Source organism: Microcebus murinus, chromosome 11 (assembly GCF_040939455.1).
Source record: "Microcebus murinus isolate Inina chromosome 11, M.murinus_Inina_mat1.0, whole genome shotgun sequence".
Taxonomy (NCBI): domain Eukaryota; kingdom Metazoa; phylum Chordata; class Mammalia; order Primates; family Cheirogaleidae; genus Microcebus; species Microcebus murinus.
This window is the reverse complement of record NC_134114.1, coordinates 76859555-76875052: the sequence shown is the minus strand read 5'-3', so window position 1 is coordinate 76875052 and position 15498 is coordinate 76859555. Positions and strand designations below refer to the sequence as shown.

The 15498-nt window shown below is 38.3% G+C and overlaps 1 protein-coding gene and 1 pseudogene across 1 annotated transcript in view; one reads left to right on the top strand and one right to left on the bottom strand.

The window, feature by feature from the left end:
• Window positions 1–15251, top strand: part of LOC142873690 (uncharacterized) — an 80468-nt gene extending 65217 nt beyond the window's left edge. The window contains exons 7-8 of the mRNA XM_076007887.1: window positions 13254–13389; window positions 14996–15251. Coding sequence (XP_075864002.1) covers window positions 13254–13389; window positions 14996–15095 — 236 coding nt within the window. The 3' untranslated portion in view covers window positions 15096–15251. The remainder of the gene's footprint in view (window positions 1–13253; window positions 13390–14995) is intronic.
• Window positions 9275–10891, bottom strand: LOC142873752 (heterogeneous nuclear ribonucleoprotein A3 pseudogene; annotated as a pseudogene).
• Window positions 15252–15498: the final 247 nt, after the last annotated feature.

Genomic DNA, 15498 nt, shown 5'->3' with positions numbered 1-15498 from the left:
TTGTGTACTGTCTGAAGGCCTGAGGACAGATCCTCCCTACCCTTTACTGCTGGCACCAACATGCACCATCCAGGGGACTGAGAATTGGCCTACCCCATTTGCCATCAGCACTAGTGCACACATCTGCAGTCTTGAAAAAGACCCACCCCCACCACACCTGATGGCACCTGTGTACACCACTCAGGGGCCTGAAGATTGGCTCACTTATCGTTCTCATCACCAGCAAAGCCTTAGCACACCCTCCACTAACAACCTCAGCCTAAGCTTTTGAGGAACTCACAGACACCACTGATGTTGACTACAGCTCAAGAAATCATATGGAGACTACACTGCTACTTGCACCCAGAATCAAAGCCAAAGCACCCTACCTGACCAACACTAATATATACCTACAGGAAAAATTCTTTCCCTGTGAAAGCCAGTCCATAAAATGGGAAGAAGTGACTAGTACACCAGATACATAATATCAAAGTAAGGACACAAGAAACATGAAAAAGCAAGGAAAAACAACTCTAAGGGAACATAACCATTCTCCAGAAACAGATAACAAATAAAAGGAAAGAATTCAAAATAATGATCTTAAGAAAACTCAGTGAGACACAAGAAAAATAGGTAAACATACAAAGAAATCATGAAAAGAATTCATGATCTGAATGAGAAATTCAACAGGTATATGTGTGTGTGTATATGTATGTATATACATATATATATATACACAAAAGAACTAAACAGAAATTCTAGAACTGAAGAATTCAATGAATGAAATAAAAATACAATTGAGGACTTCAACAATAGACTAGATTAAGCAGAAGAAAGAATTTCCCAACTTCAAGACAAGCCTTTTGTAATAGCCCAGCAAACTTTTTAAAAAGAAAAAAATTTTTTAAAGATTGAAGAAAGTCTGTGTGACATATAGGACACCATAAAGTGAACAAATTTTTTAAATTTGGAAGTTCCATAAGAAGAAATGAGCAAAGGTAGACAAAACCTATTTAATGAAATAATAGTTGATAATTTTTCAAGTATTATGAGAGATATAGACACCCAGATACAAGAAGGTTAAAGATTCCCAAATGAATTCCCAGCAAGGTCTTCTTTGAGGCACATTATCATAAAATTGTCAAAAGTCAAAAACAAAGAGAGAATTCTAAATTCAGAAATTCTTGACAGAAAAGTGTCAAGTCACATATAAGGGAACTCTCATCAAGCTAAAAGCAGATTTCACAGTAGAAATTTTACAGGCTAGGTGACAATGGGTTAATATATTCAAAGTGCTAAAAGAAAAAAAAATTGCCAAGCAAAAACACTATACCCAACAAAGCTATCCTTCAAAAATGAGAGATAAATAAAGTCTGTAATATACAAGCAAAAACTGAGGGAATTTATTATCACTAGAACATACCTACATGAAATGCTTAGGGGAGTCCTACATCTGGAAGAAAAAAAAATATCTACCATCATGAAAACACATGAATATATAAAACTCACAAGGAGAGCAGATACACAAATGAGAAAAAAGAAGGAATCAAAGTTTATCACTTTTTAAAAACCACCAAATCATAACAGTAAACAATATACAGGAAGAAAAGAACAAAGAATATACAAAACAATCAGAAAACAATTAACAAAATGACAGGAATAAGTCTTTATGTATCAATAAGAAACTTGAATGTAAATGGTTTAAATTCCCTAATTAAAAGAAACAAACTAGCTGAATGGATTTTTAAAAAGAGAAGACTCAACTATATTATGCCTACAAGAAATTCACTTCACCTGTAAAGACACAAATAAATTGAAAGTAAAGGGATGGAAAAAATATTACAAACAAATGGAAACCAAAAGCATGCAGGAGTATCTATACTTACATCCAAAAAAATAGACTTTAAGGCAGAAAACATAAAAAGAGAAAAAGAATGTCATTATATAATGACAAAATGATTAATTCAACAAGGGTACACATCAATTGTAAATATGTATGCACCTAATACTGGAGCACCCTGATATATAAAGCAAAATTATTAAAATTAAAGAGAGACAGATGCCAGTACAATAATAGTTAGGAAATTCAATGTCTCTCTTTCAGCATTGAACACACATTTATACAGAAAATAAACAAGAAACATTGAACTTGATCTGTACTATAGACCAAATGGACTTAATGAACATTTACAGAACATTTCATTCATCAAATACAGAATACAAATTCTTCTCATTAGAATATGGAACATTCCCCAGAATAAGTTATATGTTTGTCTCAACAAATGTTTAAAAAGTGAAGTCATATCAAGTATCTTCCCAGACCACAATGGAATAAGACTAGAAATCAATAACCAGAGGAACTTTTTAAAAACAGTACAAATACATAGAAATTATGCAATATGGTATTGAATACTAATTGGATCAATGAAGAAATTATGAAGAAAATTTAAAAATTTATTGAAACAAATGAGTTTTATACTTTCATGTGTTTTCATGATGGTAGATATCGTACTTTTGTTTCCAAATGTAGGACTCCCTTAAGCATTTCTTATAGGGGTGTTCTCGTGGTGGATTCCTCAGCTTTTGCTTGTCTGGAAAAATTTTATTTCTCTTTCATTTATGAATAATAACTTTTCTGGGTATAGCATCCTTGACTAAAAGGTTTTTTTCTTGCATCACTTAGAATATATCATTCTATTCTCTCTTTGCCTGTAAGGTGTCTGCTGAAAAATCCATGGTTAGTCTTAGGGAAGTTCCATTATAATACTTTTCTCTTGCTGCTTTTATACTTCTTTCTTTGTCTTTGACATTTGATACTTTGACTATAATGTACCTTGAAGAAGACCTTTTAGCATAGTATCTATTTAGGGATTTCATTACTTCCTGTATCTGGATACCTAAATATCTTGCTAGACTTGGGAAGTTTTCAGCCATTATTTTATTAAATAGATTTTCTTTCCCTTTGGTTTTCTCTTCACTTTCTGAGACACCAAAAATTTGAAAATTTCATAACTTTATGGTGTCCCAGATGTCACATAAGCTTTGTTCATTTTTTAAAATTATTTTTTTTCTTTATTTTTGTCTGACTGGGTCATTTCAAAAGACCTCTCTTCAAGTTCTGAAATTCTTGTTGTTGTTTTTTTTTGAGACAGTGTCTCAATCTGTTGCCCAGGCTAGAGTGCAGTGGCATCAGCCTAGCTCACAGCAACCTCAAACTCTTGGGCTGAAGCGATCCTCCTGCCTCAGCCTCCTGAGTAACTGGGACTACAGGTGTGTTCTACCACACCTGGCTAATTTTTCTGTACTTAGTAGAGATGGGGTCTTGCTCTTGCTCACACTGATCTTGAACTCCTAAGCTCAGGGGATCCTCCTGCTTTGGCCTCCCAGAGTGCTAAGATTACAAGGAAATTCTTTCTTCTGCTTGATGTAGCCTGATGTTTAAGTTTTGAATGTATATTTTATTTCATTCAGTGAATTATTCAGTTCCAGGATTTCTGTTTGGCTCTTTTTTGTTATGTATTTGGTAAATTTCTCATTCATATATATCCTAAATTATTTTTCTGATTTCTTTATGTTGTTTATCTGTGTTCTTATATCTCACTGAGCTCCTTTAATATTATTATTTTGATTTCTTTTTCCAGTATTCATAAGTTTCTTTGTTATTGGAATCTGTTGCTAGAGAATTATTATTTTCCTTTGGATATTTCATATTTCCTTGATTTTTCATGTTTCTTTGATTTTTCATGTTTCTTGTGTCCTTATGTTTATATCTGTGCATCTGATATAACAGTTGCTTCTTCTTCCACCTTTTTGAATTTGTTTTTGTATGGGAGGACTTTTTTCTGAAGATGTCTCTATGGTATTGGTTGAGTAGTGCACTTTGGCTTTGATTTGGGGTGTGTGCAGAAATGTAGTCTCCATACAATTTCTTTAGCTGTAAACAGCATCAGTAGTAGTGTCTGTGATTTCCTCAGTAGTTTAGGATATGGTTGTTAGTGGGTGCTATGATTAAGTTTTGCTGGGATGGGGACAACAGGTGGGCCAGTCTTTAGGCGCCAGTCTTTAGGCACCAGTGGTGGCAGCAGCAAGCCAACAGTGCCTGTCCTTGGGCCCCAGGGTGGCATATCCTGGCACCAGTGTTAGTGAGTCTGGGCAAGCTGATTCTTGGGATCCAGGTGGTTTGTGGGAGTGCCAGCAATGGTAGCAGTGGGCTGGGCAGATGGATAGATCCTGAGGCCTCTGGGCAGTGGATATGATATGGGTAATTGCAGTAGCTGTGACAGGACAACCTTCTGGCTCACAAGTAGTCCACATAAGTGTTGATGCTAGCTGCAATAGGCTGGGTAGGCCAGTCCCCAGGGCCACAGTTGGCAGGTGGGTGCCAGCTATGATGGTAGCAGCAGGTAGCATAGGTCTATCCTCAGGCCTCCAGGGAGACTACTCAGGTGCCAATGATGGTGAACAGGGCAAGACAATCCCTGGGCCCTTGGATGGTGTGCTCAGGCACTGGGGATGGCAGAGCCAGGCCATATAGGCCTGTTGTTAAGTCCCCCCCATTGGTATGAGACACTGGCTGTGTTAGGCAGGGGCAGAGTGATCCGTAGGGACCCAGTGGATTGCTCGGGTGGGAGTAGCAGTGGCTATGCTGCAGTCTTGCTGCTGCGGAGGGTGGGTTACTTTCAGTGACCGCAGCTGTAAGCAGGCAGCTAGGGAGTGCATGCTTTGGCCCCAGATGGTGGCCATGGATGAGATTGCCTGTCCTCAGGGAGCTTGTAAATGCACAGTGGCCCTGCTGCTCGAGGCGGCAGGGTCACTGACAATAGTTTATGCTTAAGCCCCAGTTGCAACAGCCAGCAGCAGCAGAAGCTGCGGACAAAGGATTCTGTCCTCAGGACGTGTGAAAATGTGCAGCTGCCCCACTGCTGGGGGTGGCAGGGTCACTGCCAATGGCCCTGGTGGCAGCAGCCAGCAGCAACAGTGGCTGTGGGCAGGGGATGCCAATGGTGTTCTAGAAGTGTAGAGATTCAGGGGCTGTTGGGCCTCAGGGCAGGATGTGGTCTGGAGGGGTCTGGGCTCTCAAAACGATGCTGTGCTTTATGGCTGCTTAGGACTCGAAGGGTGTGTGGGCCCCAGCATGAGCTCTCTGGGTGGAGCAATGCCACCCAATTGCAGTCTCTAGGCAATTCATGTTAGTCTCAGGACTGCAGGAGTCTGCAATGGGAATGTGGACACGTATGTTCTCCCTACACTGGGGACCCTCACCAGGCTCCCAGCCAATCTGGCAGAACAGGCTGCCTCGCTTCCTTCCTCCTTGCCTTGGGTGTTTCCTGCCACTTCTCTGTTGAATTCCAGTGTTCTCTCTTAGAAGATCTATTCAGAGCATTATTATCTATTGTTATTTTGGTTCTTCTTTTTGGAGGAGGCCAGGACCAGATGCCTCTAGTCAGCCATGTTGAAGCTCCTCCCTCTTTCTTGAAAATATATTCGTTTGGGGGTTAATAAAAATACTTAATCCAAATCCATCCATTCTTTTCTAGCCTTACTTCTTTAATATTCTTATCTCCACAAGTCTTCAATGTCTAGCCCAAATTTTCTCAAATATGGATTAAAAGAACATTTTCCTTACTGAAATTCCAACAGAAAATGTATATCTAGGCCACGTTCTAAAATAGAAGCCTGTGATTTTTTGTTTTTACATGATTTTACTCTTCCTTAAATAAAAAAATACCATTTTTCCTGAGGACGCACCTTTTTCCAGAAGGTGAACTTTATACCACTGCCCCCCACTGCCGCTTTGACTGTGGCGGGGTCCTGAGGGAGGCTCTCCCTTCTTCAGGTTACCATGACTGTGCAGGAGCTCTTCCGATGTCCTTTACCCTTCTTTTGATTTGAATATTAAATTGAGGTTTATATCCTCATTCTGAGAGTCATGCTCACCCCTCCTGTACATCTCAACTTGGATCCCAACCAGTAAGCCAGCATAATGAAATTCATAATAGGAGGGAGGCATCTCCAGATCTCCCATGGGACATTTTCAAAATAAATAATGCCTTTTCCACCCTCCACTAAAAATCACTGCCCTGGTGAGCCACATATTTTCAGGTGACTGAGTCATCCTGCTTAGGTGTATTAGAGCGGGAAAGGTACCATGTATTGAATGCTTCTTCTGTGTCAAAGACTGGGATAAGAACTTTATGTTCATTTTGTAAATCTAATGTAGCCACACTCCACTGTTATTAGCCCATTAGAGGTGAGAAACTAAGGCTTAGAGAAGTTAATTAAAATGCTGATTTTAATTGATTAGAGACAAAATATGAACAAATGATATCTGAGTCCTATGCCCAAACTCTTAGCTACAGTGCTATGTGTAGTACTCCCTGGCAGAAATCTGTCTGCTAAAAGTAGTGCTCGGTCAGCAATGCTGTGTTTCTGGTCTCTGCCCTCTGGACATCGGCCCACTGACTGCACTAGATGGGGCCTGCCCAGTCCAGCTAGTTATCGTGAGAACCATAGGAATCGTGAGAATGGCAGAGGAATGTATTGAGAATGACTGAACACATGCTACACCATGAACACCATAAGCACTAAAACACTCAGTTTGACTTAATCATTTTACATGCATGAAATATAAATCATTATCATATTCATGAAGATTATGTAGGGTCCTAATACTCATTTCCAATTCTTCTAGGTGATGCTAAGTAAATGACCCTTATGTTGGTCTCATCTATTATATAATTCCTCCTTTACTTGCAGTGCCTAATCTCTGCTTCACCCTTGCACCTCCCGCCCTGGTCTGGTCCCTTGTTTTCCTGCCCTGTGCAGGTTATAACCTTGAAGCAGGCCTTGATTCTCATGTATACTGGTGTTTATCAAACTGCAAGTTTTGACTTGTTAGGGAGTCACACAATGAATGTAGTAGGTTTTGACCAGACCAGTATTTTAATAACAACAGAATAGAATTGAATTCATGGAAAAATATCATGATACCTCACAATGTTTCACAAAACTTTTGGTTTGAAAGCATGAAAATGTAGAGCCCTGGACTTATTACATCTTTGGATCACAGTCAAAAAAGTTGAAAAAAACACTAATATACAAAAGCACTTATTATCTGAATATGTGTTTGTTCAAATTGCCAGTTTTATGTACAGAATCTTAAAAACACAGCATTTGAGGTTGCTTTAAGTATTCAAGGATTGCTTTCTTTCAATTATCTCTGTAATGTGCCCGCTGCTACTTGCTTTGTTGTTGAGATCCAGGCTTCTGTGGTCACCAATTCATAGAGACCTGGTCCCTTGACGGTACTATCTTAATTGCTTTACTGTTTATTTTTATTTATTTTATCTTAGTCTATTGCTTTATGCTCTTCATTAGAGATCTGGGAGACCTTATATGACTGTGGTTTCTAACATATTTGCCACCAGGGACTGGTTTCATGGAAGATAGTTTTTCCACAGACTGGGTGTGGGGGGGGGGCCTGGTTTGGGGATAATTCAAGCACATTACATATATTGTCCAGTCAAAGCTCTCTGCTAATGATAATCTATTTGCAGCTGCTCCCCAGCACTAGCATCACCGCCTCAGCCCCACCTCAGATCATCAGGCATTAGATTCTCATAAGGAGCACGCAACCTAGATCCCTGGCAGGCACAGTTTACAGTAGGGTTCACGCTCCTATGAGAATCGAATGCGCCGCTGATCTGACAGGAGGTGGAGCTCATGCCGTGAGGCCAGTGACGCAGAACGGCTGTAAATACAGACGAAGTTTCTCTTGCTCACCCACCGCTCACCTCCTGCTGTGCGGCCCAGTTCCCAACAGGCCTGAAACTGGTACTGGTACCAGTCCACAGCCTAGGGGTTGAGAACTGCATTTATATGATATTTCTTATTTCTGAAAGTAATCTGTAATATTGTTGCCATTACTTATTTCTTATAACAGTCACCTGAGATGCTGAGAGAACACTTAGGAAAACACAGTGAAGGCAGGGAAAAGATAAAAGTAATATGTGGGAAAAGAGCAATACCTGAGACGCAACACAGCCGTGATTTCCTGTAAAAACCATATTAGACACTAACCCCACATCTTACTTTCCGCTAGATAAATAAACTTCTAATGTGTAATGTGGGAGTTGGAGAAATGGCCTTATCAGTTCCCTGAAGGCTTTCCTTACTGTCAAGGAAAGTGTACTTTCCTTGGTACTTTAACAATAGGCATTGTTGGCTCGGCCATGCCTACTATTATTAAAAAAAACCACTGTGAGAATATTCCAGAAGCCCCTTAGTCGAGTGCCTCTACCTAGCCCTGAAGCCCCTTGTCATTCACCACACACTTAATGAATTTTTTTCTTTTATCTTTCTCCAGCAAAAGCTGAAAGTAACAAATTGTGACTGCTGACTATTTTTCTTGAATAAATCACATCAAGGTCTGTGTGTACTTCTCAGAAAGATATATTTCACATTATTGCAACAAGTAGAACACATAAGGTTTCCACAGTTCTTATAAGAAATCTCTGTCCAAATATTGTGTTGACTTGCTAATTACTGCTGCTGCCTCATAACAGAGAGAGGCCAGCCCAATGAGGTCACCTCCAGTGAGGTAATGGGGTTATAATTGAATGTCATTACTGCCAATCATTTCTACCCTACAACTGGTTAGAAAGAGGGTCAGAAAACCTTTCTATTTGTAGCAGACACCTTCTAGACAAACCTTCTGTCCATTTTAAAAAAGGGTAGGGATGGGAGGGTATTCATATTTGCTCAGACATGTGAGAAAAGGAAATCTCACAAGCAGGAAGAAGCCACAACTGGTGTAGCAACATACACATGCTGTGTACTATTGTTCGGAGTAGAGAATTAAGATAGCAAAATAAGCCAGACATGGTAGTCCTAACTACTAGGGAGACTGAGGAGGATCACTTGGTCCCAGGAGTTCAAGTCCAGCCTGGGCAACATTGTGAGACTCTGTAAAAAAAAAAAAAAAAAAAAAATATATATATATATATATATATATATATATATATATATAAAATAAATAATTTTTTTTTTTTTTAGAAATTTTGAGATTTTCATTGGATGGTAATCTTAATGCTATTAAATTCACAAATATGCTAATTTAAATACCCAATCCTATTTATCTAAAACACACATTGCAAACATACAAATATCTATTCTCTCCACATGTCAGCGCCCATTCATATCATGGTTTGGAAATGGGGAGAAAAGATTCCCCTTAAATTGCAAGTCAGCAGGTGTTTCTTTACAGTTAACTTTAGCAAAATTCATACAAAATAGTAATTAACAATGATCTTTTTTACTTGTTAACTCACAAGGAAACACCTTCAAAACTGCATTTTGTTAAAGTTTCTGTACTAAAATGTAGAAAAACTGAACTACACAAATATTGAAAAGTTAAAAATTCCTTAATTTTTTATTCCTGGTACCACTACCACAATTTACAGGGCAATATACCTGATGTAATGAAAAGAAAAAGAAAAAGAAAAAGCTACAACAGATAAAAGACCTCAGGAATGTACATCTAATTGACACTACATTGCATTAATCAATAGCTGCACTTTTTGCAAACTGTGGCTATGACAGTCCTGAACAAGAAGGGTTTCCTGTTTAAGCTGCAGTAACTTTTCTGACTATGGATCATCGTTCCTTCTGTGGCAGATTTTTACAGTTCCTCTAATGCATTTGGGACGACTGTCTCAAAGTAACATGCAGCTTTCCTGACAACTCCTCGCTCTCTCTCCTGCTAAGAACTGTAGCCCTTTTCTGCTGTTTTTAGAACCTTCTGCTACCATATCCACCACTTCCACCACCAGATCCATAACCACCACCATATGGACTGCCCGAGCTTCTTCCACCAAAACTGCCCCCTTTCATGGGTCCATAATTTGATTGCTGTTGTCCACTATAATTTCCAAAATCATTATAGTTCCCACCACCACCAACTATGGTGGTACCATAGTTACCACCTCCAAAATTTCCTCCTTCATTGTAACCATCATATCCTCCTCCACCACCGCCATATCCACCACCTTGGTTTCCATATCCTGGTCCACCACCATAGCCCCCTCTACTACTATAACCAGGACCACCGCCATAGTTGCCACCATCACCTCCAAATCCATTGTATCCACCATCACCTCCTCCATAACTACCTCTGCTGCCACCACCTCCACCACCATAGCCTCCTCTTCCACCAAAGTTTCCACCACGGCCAAAATTACCTCCACCACCTCCAAAGTTTCCTCCACGACCCATAAAGTTGCCAGATCCACCTCCCCGACCTCTTTGCGATCCAGCAGACTGCATCTCTTGTTTTGAAAGGGCCTTTTTCACTTCACAATTATGCCCATTAATAGTGTGGTATTTCTGAACAACAATTTTATCAACAGTATCATGATCATCAAAAGTTACAAAAGCAAATCCTCTCTTTTTTCCACTCTGCCTGTCTTCCATAACTTCTATGGTTTCAATCTTTCCATACTTTTCAAAGTAGTCTCTCAAATTATATTCTTCTGTATCTTCTTTAATACCACCAACAAAAATTTTCTTCACTATTAGATGGGCACCAGGCTTTACAGAATCCTCTCTAGAAACAGCTCTCTTTGGTTCCACAACACGCCCATCAACCTTGTGTGGTCGAGCACACATTGCTGCATCCACCTCTTCAACACAAGAGTAAGTCACAAAACCAAAGCCCCTAGAACGTTTTGTTTGGGGGTCTCTCATTACCACACAATCTGTGAGTGTGCCCCATTTCTCAAAATGTTCTCTTAAGCTATCATCTGTAGTTTCAAAGCTCAGACCACCAATAAACAGTTTTCTCAACTGCTCTGGTTCCTTTGGATCATGGCCCTCCATTTTGAGACCGGACTCGCCTCTTCCAACTCGAGTTCAATATCAAAATAAATAATTTTTTAAAAGCAAAATAATCCTCTAATACTTGATATAGGTATCCTATAGTCCTAAAGCATCTAGTGTATTGCTTATTCTACTTCTAGTGTATGCCCAAAGAAGTAAAAACATACATCTACACAATAACTTGTACACGAAGGTTCATAACATTATTGATAACAGCCAAAAAATTAGAGAAAACTTAAATGTCTATCAACTAATGGAGACATAAATAAAATGTGATGTATCTATACAATGGAATAGTATTCAGCAATAAAAAGGAATGAAGAACTGATGTATGATACAATACATATGAAGCTTGAAAACATCACACTAAGTATCTTAGTCCACTTGAGTTGCTATAAAGGAATACCTGAGGCTGGGTTATTTATATAGAAAAGAAGTTTATGCAGCTCACAGTTCTGCAGGCTATACAAGAAGCATGGTGCCAGCATCTTCTTCTGGTGAGGACATCAGGTAGCTTTTAATCATGGTAGAAGGTGAAGGGGAGCAGAAAGGAAGCAAGAGAGAAAGAGGAGGACATGCCAGGGTCTTGTCAACAGCCAGTTTTCCTGAGAACTAAGAATGAGAACTTACTAACTCCCTAAAGCATTGCACCAAGCCATTCATGAGGTATTTATTCCCACAGCCCAAACACCTCTCACCAGGCTCCACCTCTAACATTGGGGACCAAATTCAACATGAGACTTGGTAGGCCAAACAAACCACATCCAAACCATAGCACTAAGTGAGAGAAGCCAGTCACAAAAGACCATATATTGTATGATTCCATTTATATTAAATGTCTCATTAAAAAAAACAAATCTATAGAGACAGAAAGTAGGTTGAGCAGGATTACTTAGGACTTGAATAGTTACAGCAGATGATGAGAAACTGCTAATGGGTATGGGATTTCTTTTTGAGATGAAGAAAATGTTCCAAATTTAGATTATGTGATGGTTACACAACTCTATAAACTAAATCATTGAGTTGTATACTCTAAATGGATGGATTTTATGGTATGTAAATTATATCTCAATAAAACTATTATATAGTTACAGATATAGATATAGATAGTTATACAGGTCTAGCTCAAAGAAAGAAATCACCCTCTGGTTTTGGTAAACACCATATTACTGGGACCTAGTAAAGGAAAAACTTCTGTCCATTTCTGAAATGAATGCTTTCTCAGAAGTTAATTCTAAAATGGACTCTTTTTAAACAAAAATTAAAAATAAATTTAATATTACATCTAAGCAATAATAAAATAAACAAGTTTTTTCCTAATTTATAAGTCAAAAATCTACTCATTCTGTTTATGAAAAAAATGTATCTTTCTGACAGTGCACGTTGGTACTGAGTATAACTGAAAAGAAAACAAAAGTCAGCCACATTCAAAAGGGCCAAATTTCCCCTTCACAGTCCCTTATTGACATATTAGAATAGAATAGCTGACAGGCAGGGTGGCAAAAATCTAAGTGGTATTTGCATATTTTGTTTGTTAGTATAGTGCATTAAAGTGGCTCTTGGGAGGAGGTAAAGGATGAGAGCAGGAGTGAGCAAGAGCAAGAGGGCTTTAAACATCTAATCATCACCATTACTCATTGCCTAGAGTCTCTGCATGAGATTCAGGCTACCTCAGAGCATCAAGACACCATAAAAAGAAAAGTGTTTTGGTTTTCCAGAATCTTCTCCTAGATTGAGGTCTTCTTCCCCATCCCCCAAATAATGGAAACAAAACTCAGGCTAAGCAAATAAAACCACTCTCATGGATTCAAAGGACCACAAGGGAGAACTTATCTTTTAAAACCAGTCATTTATTTTCATTGTTAGTTGACGTTGACTCATATCACCCTATGGGTTCATATTTTAAATGTGCTTTGCATATGTACAAGGAAGGTGAGAATCTGTATTAGTTGTAGAAGCTACTGGGAAACTTTATTTTCCTTTAAGAAGGTTGCTTTAATGGTTCTGCCCAAGCAAATACTACTTAATTTTCCCCTTAATGTGATATTGCAGGTGTCTCTCAATGATACTGAAAATTTTATTTCAAAATGTATGCTTCAGGTAAAGAAGCTAGTTTCAGTACACAGTAACCCAAAGCTAAATACTGAACATGTGGTAAGAAGATTACAGAATTGGAAACCAAGAAATCTAAATTCTATTACCAGTCTTGCCACCAGTTATTAGTGTGTGACCTTAAATTATATATTCTTTCAGAGTCTCAGTTTCTTCATCTGTAAAATGAGACAGCTGGACTAGAGTTTCCTTCAGACACAAAATTTTCTGAAAACCTTTTTACACATCTTTTCTCCTTCTTATGCTTTCCCTATTCTCATTTGTTTTTATTCTCTCATCCTCTGTAGGTGGCCTCTATCTGCAAGGGTACAGGGTGAGTGAACAGACCCTTAGCTTCAAACAATCAGTAATTGAACTCAAACCTCCATCTGAAGAGTTCAAGACTTTCTATTTCTGTGCGGAAAATGAAACAGAAAACCAACGGTAAGTCGAGGTCTTCAAATTTTTTCTTTTTATCAGTCCTGACAAGGCCTTCTTAGCAAACCCTCATTCTTATTTTCTAACTCCAACTGCACATCTTCAGTTAAATCCCTCCCTTTCTTTGTAGTCTCCATAGTTAATATTCCCCGGGGTATTTTTTTCAATGCATCCTTAGATGATGCTTCTAGAAGTATTTCTTTTTTCAAATGGAAAAGTAGTCCAGATTTCTTCCCAAGGCAATGGCTGACTTAGGCTTCAACATAAAAAGGCTACTAACACCATAATCTGTAAATATTGTAATTTTTTAATTCACAGATTTGCTGTTTTGCCTCATTTTACATAACTGTTACTGATATGTCCATTTGAATTTGGTCAGTTGTTTGGTTTTGGTATAAACCACAAAAGGACATAGGCCTTATTTAATTCATGGTATGTTTAGTATACAGGTTGGCATGCACAAATGACCACTTAGTTCATGATGATTCTGAAAAAGAAGAGCAGTAAAGTTAACAAAACCATGAGACAGAGGAAGTGTTCTCTGGGCGCTAGAGCTCCCTTCATCCTTCAAGTCTCCCTGACCTAACTGCAATCCCCAAGACATCCTGGGCCCCCCATCTTCCACCCCTACCTTCTGCTTCACAACCACCACCACCTCATCCAGTCTTTTCTCCAATTATCAGGGGGGAAAGGATCTAATAAAAAAATTCACAATCATTTATTAAACCATTTGACACGGTAAAACTTCCATGGACATTTGTAAAAACCAGATACGCTGTTTTAACTCAAAGAAATAAAACTCCACATATGGAATTTCAGGGTTCTTCATCAAGTAACCATTTGGGGAGGGGTGAAGGGACCTCTCTAGGCCATCTCTCCTTGCATAAACCTTGCCTGTTTCACTCATTCCTTAGGGTGAGCTACAGTGGGTGGATAATGAGTATAGAACTAATAGATATTTTGCCAGGCCCTTCTTCGCTGGGCTACCCTCTCAGAGAATCACAAAGCACATTTACCTATATTAGTGTTTTTGAGACACCCTGCTGGAAAGATTCCTGATTAACTGTTTTTGGTTGTTGTGGGTTTTTCTTTAATAACACCTATTAATTTCCCTTAGAATAAATGTTACATGAACACATTGTCTAAAACATCATGCAAGAACATAAAAGGAAGGGAGAGGAGAGGAGAGTTAACTTAAAGGTTTGCTGTGGTTTCCAGAATTTAACAAAGAAATATTTTTCCCTTGAGGAAATATTTGTTTGCTATATATGTTTGATCAATTAAACTGTAAAGTTAAATAGAAATAATGAAATACTCATATTATTTGCTCCATTTGCTTATTGCTCCATTAATCACCATTCACAATCATGGTGCCCTCTTCTAATCCTGTAATTTACATTAGCGCATTTCATTGCTACCACAGCATATTCCACATTTGGTATTTTATATTTTTATTTAATCCAAACTCTAAAGAGCATGGCTTATCTTGTTCATTTTAAACTAAATAACTAACAGAAACAATTAGAAAATAAATAAAAAGATTTTGCGACATCTCCTCTCCAGGGTCCAACGATTTTTGTATTGACCTGCCCTGTGCTATTTTTTTCTGCAGCTGGATTACAGCTCTGACAGCATCTATCAAAAAATGGCTTCCCTTGCATCAGGCTATTCAAGATTTCATGAATCGGCCTCTAGAGGAAACCAAAATGTGAAAGAAACCCTAATTCTTAAAGGAAAGGATCCACAAAATCTTCACCAACCTACATTGTAGGAAGAAACAAAAGTGTTATCATTATATAGCTTTTCAAATAAATGTTCCTCCAATATATTAAAACCTTGTGATAAAATTATAATTTTGTTTTTGAACCAAAGCACTAATAATTTGACATTCATATATACAACTTATATCAACACCATTAATATCCACCCTTTTTCCCCCCTCAGGCTGCATATGTTAGCATTAAAATATTGTATGCCTGGTACTCTTGTCTTTTGAAAGCATAGATACAATAAAAGTTAATATATTGTATTTTATCTTTTATATTCTTTGCTAAATGTTTTACACTGTGCTTGGGCTGTAGCCTTCCTAAAATGCCTTCAGGCTCTGATGCAGGA